Here is a 17,120-nt window from a genome sequence, read left to right on the forward strand (position 1 = left end):
TATTTCCATGACTTTTCCTTCTGAGTGTAGTAATTTCAATGTTGAGGAGTGTGTATATATTTTTTCTTTTTACAAATATATTAAACATGTATTTTTAGTCATTAATTTTTTTAGCGATGTTCTTTAAATGGACATTATTTGTCTTGCATTTTTTCCATTTTAAAGGGTTCATTCTGAGCTCAATGGTGGGATCCCCATTACTCTAGTGTTTATGAATCTAATACTGTGGAGATTATCCCGGCTGGGGAAGGATTAGCAGCCTAGTGGGAATGACTTTGGGGATGTGTTAAACTGCGACTAAAGGGGTTAACAAGAGTATCCAATTGCATGTGATTTCCTAATTATAATCGCCAGATTTCACAGTCACTTAAGTAAAGTGAGGACTCAAATAACTGCCTATTCTGCCTCCTTGGCGATTGTCAGGCCTATAATCATGTCTTTCTGAAGACAATCGCCAGTGAATAGTTCTACCTTGCACGTGACACAATAACTGTAACAAGATGAAGATTGGACAGGCATTGTGCTCGTTCTTCCAGGACCTCAGTCACGAGAAAATTCTCTTTTCTTTCAGCTACCCGTGAATTGAGGAAGAAAATCTATCTATAGGTCGTAGGCATTTTGTTCCTCTCAGTGCTTGTTTAGTTTCGATGGGGCAGCAACAAAATGGTTTTGCAGAATGCAGAGACACAAGGGTCAGTGGGTGCTCTTTTCCACTGGCCCAGCTGTCTTTAGAAAGATCGCATGGACCAGGGCTCATCCCACTGGACATCTGCACTTCTTCCCCGTGGACAAAACACTGCTCAGACAACACAGGGTGAGGGTAACACTGTGGTAATACTTAATTGGATCACCAACAGACAACAACATATAGTACAGTTCCAGCAAATACACAAGATGGTGCAAATGACAGAGTCTCCGCCTTCCGCTTTCTTGCCAGAGATTAGAACATCTGCAACTTCAGAAGCACCTTACTTTTGGCAGGCACCCACAGAGGGGAGGTAGCGGCAAGCTTAGGAATCTGAGTACAGTGATGTATGTGGACAGGTGACCCGACTGTTCCAACCTGGGTTCTTTTAAACGTCTTTGTGGGTCTAGTAATCGGCAGTGCATCAGTTCTGTATTCCACTACTTGGAGCCATGGTTTCTTGTCTGCTGTCCTGTAGAGTCTTTCTGGCGAGGGAGCGAGGTCCCTTTTATACCCACAGTTGTCATGCATAACATTATCCCACAAGATTGAGGAAAGGTGGGGGTAGGTAATATCTCATTGTTTTATTAACCTGCATATTTAAACTGCAGGGGCTGATACGATACGTGATCGGCGAGCATTCGACAAATTAACAAACATCGATTGTTCAATTAACCTGCATATTTGTCCTCCAAGGACTATAGACAAGTAAACCGCAGCAGGCATTCCACAGATCAGCCTACAACATGAATCAGTGTACAAGCTCATACGAACAGTGGCTCCTATCCAATGACCCACTGAATAATCCATCTGGCATAATAAGGAATCAGCTGTGTTGCCACAGGATTATTCTGCAGGATTGCACTAGCAGCTAAACGTAGCCAGCAATATTCTGCCAATAGTCGTGAAGACTGATACCGCTCTAGCTTTTAGGCCGTCGTTCTCCTCCAATTGTAATGTGGAGGAAGCGGTGATCAATGTTTGGGCTGCCATACCCTGTGTGGTTGTTTGAAGCAGGGGCGTAGTTACAGATACACAGATATATACTATTGTGCTGTAGTGACCCCTGTTACATCTAGGGGGCGCTGTATGTGCTCTTCAGGATATGCATGTGGGCGTCGTTTCCTTGATTGTGGTGGTGAAACAGTGACCGGCATGATTGTAAATGGTCGGTATGTGTCGCAGAGGTCCTCTGCGCTGTAAGCCCAAAAATGTTGTCCTGGGACTTGTAGTCCATGAGTTTATCTTTTAGGGTGGTTTATAGGGCTAGTCTCATAGCTAATCGGGATCGACTAGCCACACATATACCGCCCACATATGGGGGTGGTTTCGGATATATAATGTGACTGAGGTTTGGTCACATGGTCGTGAGTGGTCAGAGTGCAAAGTCCTGGAAGGCCTGTGTGTTGGGAGCTGCTAACTTCCTAAAGAGCACAAGGTGAGGCCTTGGACCTGGAGGCCGATGTGTTGGGAGGTCTTGGCCGTAGAATTGGATCCCTAAATAGCACCTGACGAGGCCTGTGTGTTGGACGGTCCCAGGGGGGACGGATGTCCTGAATAGCACCCTCTGAGGCTATGTGTGAGCAGAGTCTGTGAGGGCCCTGCGTTGGGGGAGAGAGAGAACTGACAAGGAGTCGGCGTCTGGAGCAGGAGTTCATGTAAAGTACCTCCACAGACTGTTGGTGCTTGTAAACTTCTATGAACGTTAATGAACTGTTTGGCGTGCGGTCGCCCACGGTCACTGGACAGAGAGGTCCAGTGTGTCTAGGGACTGCAAGTTAAAGACATACGTTGAAATATTATGGATGGTGGTAGACCTGTGACGTGCAACAGGGCCTACTGTGTGAATTATGCTGTGTAAAATAAACCGATATAGACTGTTTTATGTGGAAAACTGTGCCTGTCTACGTTAATCCCGTGCCAAGCAAGTGTCCCCAAGTACACACTGTAGGCGCAGCACTGCAATATATCTGTGTGTGTGTGTGTGTGTGTGTGTGTGTGTGTATATATAAAATATATATATATATATATATATACACTCACTGGCCACTTTATTAGGTACACCATGCTAGTAACGGGTTGGACCCCCTTTTGCCTTCAGAACTGCCTCAATTCTTCGTGGCAGAGATTCAACAAGGTGCTGGAAGCATTCCTCAGAGATTTTGGACCATATTGACATGATGGCATCACACAGTTGGCGCAGATTTGTCGGCTGCACATCCCTGATGCGAATCTCCCGTTCCACCACATCCCAAAGATGCTCTATTGGATTGAGATCTGGTGACTGAGGAGGCCATTTGAGTACAGTGAACTCATTGTCATGTTCAAGAAACCAATCTGAGATGATTCGAGCTTTATGACATGGCGCATTATCCTGCTGAAAGTAGCCATCAGATGTTGGGTACATTGTGGTCATAAAGGGATGGACATGGTCAGCAACAATACTCAGGTAGGCTGTGGCGTTGCAACGATGCTCAATTGGTACCAAGGGGCCCAAAGAGTGCCAAGAAAAAATTCCCCACACCATGACACCACCACCACCAGCCTGAACCGTTGATACAAGGCTGGATGGATCCATGCTTTCATGTTGTTTACGCCAAATTCTGACCCTACCATCCGAATGTCGCAGCAGAAATCGAGACTCATCAGACCAGGCAACGTTTTTCCAATCTTCTACTGTCCAATTTCGATGAGCTTGTGCAAATTGTAGCCTCAGTTTCCTGTTCTTAGCTGAGAGGAGTGGTACCCAGTGTGGTCTTCTGCTGCTGTAGCCCATCTGCCTCAAAGTTCGACGCACTGTGCGTTCAGAGATGCTCTTCTGCCTACCTTGGTTGTAACGGGTGGCAATTTGAGTCACTGTTGCCTTTCTATCAGCTCGAACCAGTATGTCCATTCTCCTCTGACCTCTGGCATCAACAAGGCATTTCCGGCCACAGAACTGCCGCTCACTGGATTTTTTTTTACTTTTTCGGACCATTCTCTGTAAACCCTAGAGATGGTTGTGCGTGAAAATCCCAGTAGATCAGCAGTTTCTGAAATACTCAGACCAGCCCTTCTGGCACCAACAATCATGCCACGTTCAAAGGCACTCAAATCACCTTTCTTCCCCATACTGATGCTCGGTTTGAACTGCAGGAGATTGTCTTGACCATGTCTACATGCCTAAATGCACTGAGTTGCCGCCATGTGATTGGCTGATTAGAAATTAAGTCTTAACACACAGTTGGACAGGTGTACCTAATAAAGTGGCCAGTGAGTGTATAGTGTGTATGTGTATATGTATATATATATATATATATATATATATATATATATATAATATAATATGTATGTATGTGTGTGTATGTATGTGTGTATATATATATATATATATATATATATATATATATATATATATATATATATAAAATCCTGCAATTTTCACACTAGCGACTGGTTTAGTTTGACTCCTACTTCCTTTAAGGCTTAATGGACGCAGTGCACGTGGGCTGCCATAGTTTTCGGCAGTGTGCGCCCTGTTTACACATGACGATGCTGCACAAAAGATCATTTCACTGTGTGAACTAGTGTTTTGCTCGGTCATTAGATGATCGGCAGCCTGTTTAGATCAATTTGATCGTAACAAAATGTTTTTAATTATTTTGCATTGTTATTGCTTTTTAAGTTTTTAAAGCAGAAAATTGCAATTTTTCAGAGAGCGAGTGATATAAAAAAGGAAAATATGAAAAGATTTTTAAAATATCATTTAACATAAATATTCGTTTTCTGATGGCCCATTCCCTTTAAAGTAGCAATGCAGTTGTAATTAGCGATATTTCAGGGGTCCCCCCATGGTATTTTGTCCCAGAGGTTACTAACTGCATACTGATCAATGTTATGGCCATGTACATAAATACAACCTCTCGTTGTCCAGCATACCTGGCTGTGACGCTCCTTTGCTCTGTACTAGTAGCAGTGAGTAAGGTTATCCAGACCTCTTAGGGAATCTGCTGCCATCAACCTCATGCAACCGTGCTGAAAGATTTACAGACATGACAGCACTCCGATCCCCTGCATTGGTGTGAAAAAGCTTGTGCCCTCTGCTTTTATTTTTAGCAGACGTGGAAAATGTTGGGCAGCAGCATACGCCTTGCCCTCCTGCTTTGGGGACTGATCATGCAGCTGTGGGATTAAATTTGTCTATTCTGGCACTGTAAATGAGCAAGCAGTGTATGTACCGTGCCAGCGCTATGGAGAGGGCAGACTGCACCAGGCTTTGAAGAACCAGGACTTTTGTACCCAAACGGTCTGGTTTATTGTTCAGCCTCCTACAGGCTTCCTTGCGTCTGGGGAGACTTTATAAAAGCCTTATGTATTACTGGAAAAGTGCCAGTTATTTGCAGAAAGTTCACCTGCAGGGCAGACTATTAACTGTCAAAATATATAGTACTTTTTAACTCTCCGGCTCTCTTTGTCAAAGTAGTCGCTTAAAAATATCGGTGCCTTGGAATTCCTTATGCTGCAGTTTTATATATTGAATGTTGCTGTGAACATTTAGAAATGGTTATGGAAGTGTTCACCGCAGCATTCTCACTTTCCTAATTTATCCATTTGTTTATTAGTAAGGTTTAAATGCAACTCTAAAGGTGAGCCAAATATAGCGTAAAAAAAATGTCTATGAAGGCGTCCATATCCTTTAATTTAGATTGTACTTGTATTTTTAGCTAGAAAGTATTTTTGAAGAATGGTCTCGGTAATTTTTTTTTTTTTTTACCCATTCTACACCCTCTATGTATCACGGCACCTGGCTTTCAGCAGTTTCAGTTCACAGTCAAATCCAGCAGTTAGCTGGTCGGTTCTGTAACCCTTGTCTCTCTTCTGCTGACCCATCTTCCCTCCTATGTATCACAGCACCTGGCTTTCAGCAGTTTTAGTTCACAGTCAAATCCAGCAGTGAGCTGGTCGGTTCTGTAACCCTTGTCTCTCTTCTGCTGACCCATCTTCCCTCCTATGTATCACAGCACCTGGCTTTCAGCAGTTTTAGTTCACAGTCAAATCCAGCAGTGAGCTGGTCGGTTCTGTAACCTTGTCTCTCTTCTGCTGACCCATCTTCCCTCCTATGTATCACAGCACCTGGCTTTCGGCAGTTTTAGTTCACAGTCAAATCCAGCAGTGAGCTGGTCGGTTCTGTAACCCTTGTCTCTCTTCTGCTGACCCATCTTCCCTCCTATGTATCACAGCACCTGGCTTTCAGCAGTTTCAGTTCACAGTCAAATTAATCCACCAGTAGTGAGCTGGTCGGTTTTGTAACCCTTATCTATCTTCTGCTGGACCATCTTCTCGGCTCATTTATCACCAGCTGAAAGTTAAATTTTGAGTTCATCTTAGAAGATGGGGAGCTAGCATGAGGGCTCATTCATATGAGAAAATCATTCTGCGTTTCGTCAGTGTTTTTGATCAAAATGTCATCCAGAGTTTGGTCAGTGTTTAATTTTTACTAGTCAGAGCTTTAAAGCTTGTTTTTTTTATCAGATGGAAAAAATTATATAAAGGTTTCTGGAGTCTGTTCTGTCCAAGTAAAAAATGTAACATGTAATCTACCCCATAGATTATTCTAGGAATGACTATCTGTAAAAAAAAAAAAAACCCCAACGCTTGTACGAGAAAAACTGATGTGTGAATGAGGCCTAAGGGACAGGGTCCTACATCTATGTTTTTACTGTGAAATTTCAGAGAGAACCTAATTTAAAGGAAAACTGTCGTCTTGGAATTGAAGGCGTAGAGCAGTTTTGGGCTTGATTTTACCATTTCATTTTTTATTCCATGGTATTGTTTGCAGGTAGCGATATATGGAGAAAATAATGTTGAAATCTCACTACACCCCCTCCATTCCAGTCATCTGGGCGGGGTGCAGCACTGAGCATTCGCATGTTCTTCTAATCATGCCCACTGTTCACTTCATTGACATCCTTCTTGGCTTGTGATTGTGCCAAGTGGGCACGACTGTCAAGCGAACAGTAGGGGCCCGATTGGAAGAATAGCTGCGGCTGTACCGTGCTGCACCCTGCCCAGATCAGTGGTCACCACTGCCCACAGACTATACCCGTGGCATCTCTGAGAATGAAATAACCAGCCCTAGATTGCCCTTTCTCCATTTATATAGTCTTTCTCATCCTCCCCCGAATTGTCTAGGAAGGGCCATGTCGGGGAGAAGCCTGCACCGTATCTCACCCCATAGGCTTTAATGGACACATATGATTTGATCTGCAATATGGCCCAATAAAGAGTCGTCTTTTGTATCGGTCACACAGCTCGGTAAAATAACTGAAGCTTCATTGACTTGTATGGGTCAGGGCGCTGTCAGTTTTTATCACGGAAAGCAAATGGACCAGAAAATTGAGTCAATGTTAACATTTCCCAATATGGCGCAGACTGTGTAGGGGGACCCATTACTGACAATAGGGGTGGTAATGTCCAGTTGTGCTTTATTCCTATATTGCCAGTAGGATTATCTGAGGACCGGCACCATGAAGACTTTAAATAAAAGATTCTCTAGAATTATTATTTAAGCAGGGCTGTGGAGTCGGTAAGCCAAACCTCCGACTCCTCAATTTCCATGACCACGACTCCACAGCCCTGTTAATAAGGAATACAGCCACCTAGACAGACTGACGTTTCAGGAGTGGTGACGGGTCTTCTTCACAACGCTCTTCTACTGATCATATCGATGGGGACTAAGTTATGCCCCAGCATTATCCCAACTATTAACCTCTAAGGAGAGATTCTCAGTGTTCCCTTTTCTGCATCTTGTCCCTACTTTTCTTGTACGATCACATTTTTTGTGGAGGAATTTTTAGCTCTTTGAAATGTCTTCCTGGTCCCTACATCTGCCCGTTAATTTCCTTCATTCAGCATGTGGTGGGATATGGCCGCCCGATCATAGCGACGGGTCTTTTATTGTGGCTTACTTTATTTTACTTGCCACATGCTGCAATTCTTAATAATAATTAGCTCTAAATTGGATCCATAGATGAGCAGGATGCGCCGTGCCTGTCATATGAAGGTCTTGCGTTGTTAGGGTCCACGGCTGGTGCTGTATAAGTCTGCAACCCTGTTAGTGACCTTAAAATGTGCGAGCATTCAGTGCGGCAACATAGGGGTGACACATGGAAACTGGAACATCTGCACACTAACACCCAGAGCATGTCCGCAATGGGCAAACAATCTCAAAACCACGATGGAAAATGTCATTTTTGCTGGTTCATGTATGCAGCCTCTACCATGAGGACATTGTGTAAACTTAAGGGCAGAACAAGGAATGATTGGCGGGCTCTGCATCACCTTCTAAGTGAACGTCCAGGAGCATAAATTCTCCGTATAGTGTTTACATAGAAAATCCAGCTCTGCTAGTGGTAAATTTACATCTGAACTGTCCAGAAATAAACATCCACGGACGCAAAGCAGAACCACATTAAGAGAAGTGACACTTGGAATAAACCATTCGCTTACCATATATAGGCTGTGTTTGTGAACCTTCTCTATCAGAACATGACTAATCTCTTTTTTTGGTTACTTGCAAGTACATTCCTGTTCTGAATCAGCCGGAGAGGCCTCGTTCGCTCGGCAGTCTGAGCAAGCGAGAAAAGTTACAGCGCTAATTGCTAATTAGATAAAAACCTGGCACAAAGGGTTTCGCTAAGGTCAAAACAGACAAATACTCTACATTTCCTGTTAAGACTTTTCCGATGTAAGGTTAACAATGGCCCTGATTTTTTTTTTTGCCCTCCTTAATTTGTCTCTCGTGCGGCTTCTGATTTTAAATGGTTGTCATCTTCTTAAAGAGGACCTGCCAACTTTCCTGCCGTCCATTTTAGCAAGGAATATACTGGTAGTTTCTTAAAAAATAAAATGCATCTGTATTGTCTTAATCCTCTGTTATTTTTCCTGGAAACCTATGAATAAAGGACAATTGGACATTAAGAGATATTTTTGATGTTTTTTTAAGGATTTGTCCATTATTGGGCAGCCCCAGCTTTATCAATTCAGGACCCCATATAATACCATACTCTGCTCCTGTTGCGGCACTGTTGCATCGATGCCGACACCACTGTTACCAGGAATGACTTGTTGTGGTATGTGCCGGCTGCAACCAATGAGCGGCCACTGTTTGGCTCCAGGCTGCAACTCCTCAATATTCCGTCATGGCGGATGTCTGGCCTGACCAATGTAAAGGCTGCAGCTAAACAGTGGCTGCTCATTGGCTGCAGCCGGCACATGACACAATAAGCCACTCTCCGGACATCGCTGGGAAGGCACAGCTGCACGAAGTGAAGATAGATTCTTTATACACATTTTAATTGGGGCCCTTAATTGATTAACTTGGCGTACTACCGCTTTAATGGGTAAAACTGCATTTGGACTGTAAAATCAAGCAACTTGGCAATTCCCTCGTTAATAAAAACCCTTTCAAGAACGTTGGGGGATTTTTAATTTTACTGCATGTTGCCTAGGTTACCAGCCACTTCTGCCATCTTGCAGTGGTGGTTGTATATGCACCGTGCTTACAAGATCTTTCCTGTAGAGCTTGTTAGCGCTGCTCTGAAGCTGGCCAGGTTGCTGAAGTGCGTTGTTAGCCGTTTTCACTGGTATTACTCTCCTCCAATGCTGCGGAGGCAAAGCTGCCTCTGTTTTCGTGGTCGAAGAGTACGCAGGTCAGCAGGTGTGCCTCTGGTCAAACCATTAATCAAGAGACTATTCAATTGCGCATACAAATATTGACTAAAATGGACAGATCAGGAAAGATGACGGGTCCTCATTAAGTAGTTGGAAATACTTGGGCACTGGTTTAGCTGTAACCCCTTGATTGTTTGCATGCCTGCGGGCACATGCAATGTGGTAAAATCATCTATACAGCTTGTCACGTCTGTGTTGGGTGCGGATATTAGTTCCCATAGTGGGTGCAGCACCCCACAGACCATGTATACGATGGGCGATGGGTCCATCTGGGGTCTCTTGGGACATCAATATATTAAAGATTCATTCACATTAGATACGGAATAACATTGGATACACCCCATCAGTTGTGATACAATTCGATATACCATGGATTTGTTTGTAACTTTGTTTTCTTTTTTCTTTCTCTACCTATGATTTTATTTTTTCCATGATCATTTCCGGGACAGTTTACAAGGTTCCTCTGTGATTCTCCACTGGAGGTAAGGACTTTATCATTTCTTGTGTGGGGTTTTCATTGTGTTAACTGTTCATAGTACAATAATTTCCATGGTTTTGCAATTTTATCAAACTTGTGTTAGCTGCAGATATGCAACAATTCACATTAAACCTCGATGTGTCATTCTGCTGCGCTATGTGATTATACACTTTTTGTTTTTTTTTAACCAATATTTAGCTCTTATGTCTTGCAATTATCCCTATATAATCTGAGGATTTTAGTTCCAATAAGTATTTTATTAATGTTTTTCAAGTTATATGAATTAATAAATGTGGAAGGGGGATGAAAAGGGAGGGGAAAAGGAAGCAAATAAAAACGAGGGAAAAAGTGTCCAGATTTTTGACGACCCTTATCATAAACCAGCTCCACCTGCATCTCTCACATGATACTGCTGAAGCTGGCCTGTGATGACTTTTCCTGGTCTGAGGGATGTCAGATAAACCGGAAAGTGACCCGCCTGCATGACTTTTTATGAAAGAAGCTCCACCTCTATGGATATTCTGGTTAGATTAAGAGTCTTGACAGGGAAAACTTGAGCTGGCTGCCAGTAGAGGTAACACGGCTGACACTTCATATTGCGATCTGCAATAGTCACAACTAGAAATTACAGATATTTTCCACTTCATGGTATTTGTCACTGCCTGCTTTCTCCTGTGGCTGCCCATGAGGTATGGTTTTAGAGATTTGGGTAGATCAGGTTTTAGGAATTGCTGCCAGTCTCCATGAATCCTGCAGCAGCAGTGATGAAAAAGTAGACCACAAGAAAGACTAGAAAGTGGCTTATAGTGGCCACCTGCTGAAAAAAATGCTTGGGTGTAATTATTATAGGTATATTTAAAAAAAAATGTTATTCAGACCACTTGAAGGTTTTTTTTTTTTGTTTTGTTTTTTTTTTCACATCATAGATTATATGTCAACCACAAGATGTGTCATAAATATCTCTTAGGTGGAAGTGCCATACACGTTGCTAAAAGAGCTGCACAACTTGTTGTCTGACCACATCGTCTCTCCTTCCCTGTTTGGATGCATTGTATATTCTGTTCCTGACGTTGTTGTGGATCATGTAGGACGGACTTGCACTTGTCAGTCACTTATTGTGTAGAGATGCCATGAGTGACTTGGATGTCCAAGTGCCTTCTCCAAGAAGCTTGACGATGACAGCTCTTGCCGTGCATGTCTATAATGGGAATAACCGTTGAGTTTGGAATAGGGTACGCTCTACGTTCTGTTCCCGCGAAGCCGCCATTCATATTGTATGGCTCCAGGTGTGTTTTTTTTTTTTAATACGGTCTTCGGTTCGATTTTGAGCCACGTCAAACTGATGGATGACCAAACCTGTAGGAAGATCGACCTTGTGCAAGCCTAGATAGGTCTTCGAGGATCTTCTCCACCGTTATCTTGATGGTATCAAGCAATCGGGTTGCTGGTCTTCCTCTTCATGTTTTCTTTGACTCCCCCTCCCTCAATGAGGAAATTCTTGACTTGTGCTAATCACGTGTAAGGAGATAAGTTGTATAAACACCCAAGTGCCTGCAATGATTTGCTGTCATTACTTTCCTGAGCATTTCCGGTTATCCCGAGTCCTCGCCTCTGCTTATATTTGGGTTACAGCTCATTAGTGTGAACAGGAAAAACTTTTATCACTTTTTGAATGTAAAGGACTTTCCCCTCCATGGTATCTTGACCCCGTGATAAGATGTTGTAAAGTTTGCTCCCTCCACCCTACCTACTTTTCGCTGTGAGCAAAACTGGTCTGCACACGATAATTTTTTTTTCTTTTCCCATTGCTTTTTTTTTTTTTCCACTCCTCCAGCTCCTGCCCTTCATACTCCTAAATATGGATACCTGACCCGAAGGCCCTAACATGTCACACTATTGTGTTTTGCTGCAGGTTTTGCCCTGAGATTAATAGTTGCATTAATATATTATTATTAACGCCTAAACCAAACTTTATGCACTTCTCATTAATCATGAAAATTAGACTGAAACAGGAAACCCATAAGGTTAAGAAAAGTTTCATCAATCCCAAGTCGATTGCCTCCACAGGAAGGCCCATTCCTCAAAGAATGTGGAGATATTTGCTGTAGACCTGCTGCGGCTTGTCGCACATGTCTGCGCTTTTGCCCAGCTTATAGATTTCAGTTTAGGGGTTTAGTAATCATTTTGTGTCCTGCCTTCTGCAAGATTCTCTTCTCTCCCCCAATAACACTGCTGTCATTGTAGGGGTCTGAATGTAGATGCCTTACTACTGAATGGTATTTACCGAAGTGTTTCCATGAAGCATATCCATCTCCAAATGGGGATCTGCTTGACTTAAGATGCCTACAGAGGCTACTGCTGCAGAGGCCCGACTAGTAAGAAAAACGAATTATTCTCCGTGACGCCTACAGTGGATGGTTATTGAAAATGCAAGAAAATAAAGAAGCTTTTCGCATAGCAATTATGTATTTATTTACCAACTTTCTTTAAAAGAGAGAAATTCTCCCTGTGCAACCATTTATATATACAAGATATAGCATAAAATAAAGATCTATAGGACAACGGAATGTGGCTACACAAGTGTATGTAGTCGGTTACCATGGAAACATACTACTTTTTCCCACTGCCACAGTGGTATTCCTCAGGCTGTGTGCACACATTGCGGAATCTGCTGCGGATTTGTCCGTGACGATTTGCCTAAAATACGCAGGTAAATCCGCAGGTCAAAAGACCTGCGGATTGGCCTGCGGTTTGACACCTGATCATGGAGCAGGTGCCAAACCGCTGCAGAATCCGCACAAAGAAGTGACATGCTGCGGATTTAAAACCGCGAAAAAATCCGCAGCATATGCACAGCGGTTTTCATTTTACATTGTCTTACATGGTGCTGTACACCACAGCAGAAATTGCTGCGAATCCGCAACGTGTGCACAGACCCTCATGTAAGTTCCCCTATTAACCCCTTAGTGAGGTAGCCAATTTGCAGCTTAATGATCAGGCCAATTTTTACAATTCTGATCACTTTGAGGTTATAACTCGAACGCTTTAACAGATCCCGCTGATTCGGAGATTGTTTTTCGTGACGTATTGTGCTTCATGTTAGTGATAAAATTTCTTCGATATGATTTTTATGCCCTTAAATCAGAGAGATATGGCACAAAAAATACTTAATGAGTAACATTTCACACATGTCTACTTTACATCAGCACAATTTTGGAACCAAAGTATTTTTTTGTTAGGAAGTTATAAGGGTTAAAATTTGACCAGTGATTTCTCATTTTTACAACAAAATTTACAAAACCATTTTTTTTAGGGACCACCTCACATTTGAAGTCACTTTGAGGGGTCAATATGATAGAAAATACCCAAAAGTGACACCATTTTAAAAACTGCACCCCTCAAGGTGCTCAAAACCACCTTTAAGAAGTTTATTTAACCCTTTACGTGCTTCACAGTAATGTGAAAGGAAAAAATTAACATGTAACTTTTTTTTTTACAAACATTTTCATTTAGAACCAATTTTTTTTGTATTTTCACAATTGTAAAAAAAGAAAATGAACCTCAAAATTTGTTGTGCAATTTCTCCTGAATGCGCCAATACCCCACATGTGGGGGTATACCACTGTTTGGGCGCACGGCAGGGCTTTTAAGGGAAGGAGTGCCGATTGACTTTTTCAGTGCAGAATTGGCTGGAATTGAGATTGGAGAGCCCCTGATTTGCCTAAACAGTGGGAACCCCAAACAAGTGACACCATTTTGGAAAGTAGACTCCTTAAGGAACTTATCTAGATGTGTGGTGAGCACTTTGAATCTCCAAGTGCTTCACAAGTTTATAACGAAGAGCTGTGAAAATAAAAAATCATATTTTTTCCACAAATTATCTTTACGCACCCAAATTTTTATTTTCACAAGGGTTACAGGAGAAATTAGACCCCCACAGTGGTTGTGCAATTTGTCTTGAGTACACAGATACCCCATATGTGGGAGTAAACCACTGTTTGGGCGCACGGCAGAGCTTGGAAGGGAAGGAGCGCCATTTTGGAATGCAGACTTTGATGGAATGGTATTTGAGCGTCATGTTGCATTTGCAGAGCCCCTGATGTCCCTAAAAAGTAGAAACTCCCCCACAAGTGACCCCATTTTGAACACTATCTTGATGTGCGGTGAGCACTTTGAATCCCCAAGTGCTTCACAGAAGTTTATAACGTAGAGCCGAAAAAAAATAATTTTTGTGGAAAAATTTTTTTATGTTTTCACCTCCAAATTTTTACATTCACAAGTGTAACAGTAGAAATTGGACTAAAAAAGTTGTTGTACAATTTGTCCTGAGTACGCTAATACCCCATATGTAGGGGGGAACCACTGTTTGGGGGCATGGCAGAGCTTGGAAGTGGGGGAAGGAGTGCCATTTTGGAATGCAGACTTTGATGGAATGGTCTGCGGGCGTCATGTTGCGTTTGCAGAGCCCCTGATGTCCCTAAACAGTAGAACCCCCCCAACAAGTGACGCCACTTTGGAAACTAGACCCCCCAAGGAGCTTACCTAGATGTGTGGTGAGCACTTTGAGCCCCTAAGTACTTCACAGAAGTTTATAAAGCATAGTCGTGAAAATAAAAAAATTTTTTTTCCACAAAAATGATTTATTTCTGCTCCCAATTTTTTATTTTCCCAAGGGTAGCATGAGTGATTAGACCCCCAAAGTTGTTGTGCAATTTGTCCTGAGTACGCTGATGTCCCATATGTTGGGGTTAACCGCTGTTTGGGAATACGTCTGGGCTCGGAATGGAGGGAGCACCGTTTGACTTTTTGAAAGCAAAATTGGCTGGAATCAATGGTGGCGCCATGTTGCGTTTGGAGACCCCCTGATGTGCGTAAATTCCAGCCCTAACTCTAATTCCAGCCCTAGCTTAAATATATTTTCTTTATTTCATAATTTTTCCCTAGATAAGGGGGGGTATTTACAGTTTTTTTTTTTTTCTTTTTACTATGATCACCGTGATAGGGTCTATCACAGTGACCAAAATGAGCCAATAGGAAAGATAAGATCTTCTTGGAAGAAGATGGCGGCACCCATCAGGGGAAGCAGGAGGGCCGAGGAGGTACCTACCGGGGGGGGGATCGGGGACCCTATTTCTCTCTCCTTTAATGTGCGGTCACATCAGAGGAGAGAGAAATTAAATGGCACATCTGACTTTTGTTTTCTTTTGCGGTTGCCGTTATACGGTTAATAACAGCGATCGCAAAAACGGGGTCGGTAAAAACCGACCTGAATCGTGTTCTCTGGGGTCTCAACTACCCCTAGCAGCCGAGACCCCAGAGAAAATCCGACTCTGGGGGGGGGGGGGGGGCTATACACTTTTTCCACAGCGCCGCTGTGGTTTAAGTACCCTTAACTACCTCCGTTTAAAATGTGCATCAGTAGTCGTTAAGGGGTTAATATATTTACCAGCCATGTTCGTCTTCGGTTCTTGGTGCCACTCTGTCTGTTTTCTGCAGTTTGTGACCTGCCGCAGTGTTTGCCGGGTGAGCCGGAGATAACTTCTTAATATATAGTTGTGCTCAAAAGTCTACATACCCCGGCAGAATTTTTGCTTTCTTGGCCTTTTTTCAGAGAATGTGAATGAGAACACCAAAACATTTTCTCCACTCATGGTTAGTGGTTGGATGAAGCCATTTATTGTCAAACTACTGTGTTTTCGCTTTTAAATCATAATGACAAAGCAACCAAATGACCCTGATCAAAAGTTTACATACCCCATTTCTTAATACCGTGTATTACCCCCTCTAAGATCAATAACAGCTTGAAGTCTTTTGTGGTAGTTGTGGATGAGGTTCTTTATTTTCTCAGGTTGTAAAGCTGCCCACTCTTTTTACTAAAAAGCCTTCAGTTCTTGTAAATTTCTGGACTGTCTCCATGAACTGCACACTTGAGATCTCCCCAAAGTGGCTCAATGATATTGAGGTCAGGAGACTGAGATGGCCACTCTAGAACTTTCACTTCGTTCTGCTGTAGCCAATGACAGGTTGACTTGGCCTTGTGCTTTGGATTGTTGTCATGTTGGAACGTCCCAAGTACGTCCCATGCGCAGCTTCCGGGCTGATGATTGCATATTTGCCTCCAGTATTTGCTTATAACCTGCTGCATTCAACTTTCCTTCAACTTTGACCAAGTTTGTGCATTTGTAGCTCACACATCCTCAAAACATCAGCAATCCACCTCCATGCTTTACAGTAGGAATGGTGTTCCTTTCATCATAGGCCTTGTTGACCTCTCTCCAAATGTAATGTTTATGGTTGTGGCCTAAAAGTTCAATTTTGGTCTCATCACTCTAAATTACCTTGTTCCAGACGTTTTGCGTATTGTAAACGTGATACTTTGTGGCATTTGCGTAATAATGGCTTTCTTCTGGCGATTCGACCATGCAGGCCATTTTTCTTCAAGTGCCTCCTTATTGTGCATTTTGAAACAGCCACATCGCTTCTTTTCAGAGAGTCCAGTATTTCATATGATGTTTTTTGTGGGTTTTTTCTTTGCATCCCGAACATTTTTCCTGGCTGTTGTGGACAAAAATATTTTGGTCTACCTGACCGTGGTTTTGTTTTGAGAGCCCCTGATTTTCCATTTGTTAATCACAGTTTGAACGCTGCTGACTGGTATTATCAAGTCCCTGGATATCTTTTTGTATCCCTTTCCTGTTTTATACAGTTCAACTACCTTTTCCTGTAGATCCATTGATAATTCTTTTGCTTTCCCCATGACTCACAATTCAGAAACGTCAGTGGCTGGATGAAAGATGTAAGAGTCTGTCTGGATCCCAGAAACTCACTTCACTTTTATGCACACACACTGATTATAAACAGGTCACAGGTGAGGATGTTAACTCACCAAGCCCTGACTGATGCACTGGCAGGATGCAGCAGAACCCCAGATGAGGATGTTACCTTTAGTAACCATTCAAACCCATTTCTGTCAGCTTCTGAGCATGTTATCAGGCCAAAATCATCAGAGTATGTAAACTTTTGATCAGGGTCATTTGGACATTTTGGGTTGTCATTATGATTTAATAAGAGAAAACACAGTAGTTTGACAATAAATGGCTTCATTCAACCACTAACCATGAGTGGAGAAAAAGTTTTGGTTCATCATAGTTTCCGGAAAAAAAAGGCCAAGAAAGCAAAAATTCTGCTGGGGTATGTAAACTTTTGAGCACAACTGTAAATCTGTGACACCCAAAACATGGCTCT

General features: G+C 42.6%; 1 protein-coding gene across 8 annotated transcripts in view; it reads left to right on the top strand.

Annotated features, from left to right (window-relative positions):
• ATE1 (arginyltransferase 1) overlaps nt 1-17,120 on the top strand; it is a 154,048-nt gene that overhangs the window by 91,354 nt on the left and 45,574 nt on the right. For all 8 annotated transcript variants that reach the window (XM_073546597.1, XM_073546599.1, XM_073546605.1 and 5 more), the window contains one exon: nt 9,847-9,879. In XM_073546597.1, the coding sequence (XP_073402698.1) occupies nt 9,847-9,879 (33 nt within the window). The remainder of the gene's footprint in view (nt 1-9,846; nt 9,880-17,120) is intronic.

Source organism: Dendrobates tinctorius, unplaced genomic scaffold, assembly GCF_039654945.1.
Source record: "Dendrobates tinctorius isolate UK_male_01 unplaced genomic scaffold, ASM3965494v1 ptg000149l, whole genome shotgun sequence".
Lineage (NCBI taxonomy): Eukaryota > Metazoa > Chordata > Amphibia > Anura > Dendrobatidae > Dendrobates > Dendrobates tinctorius.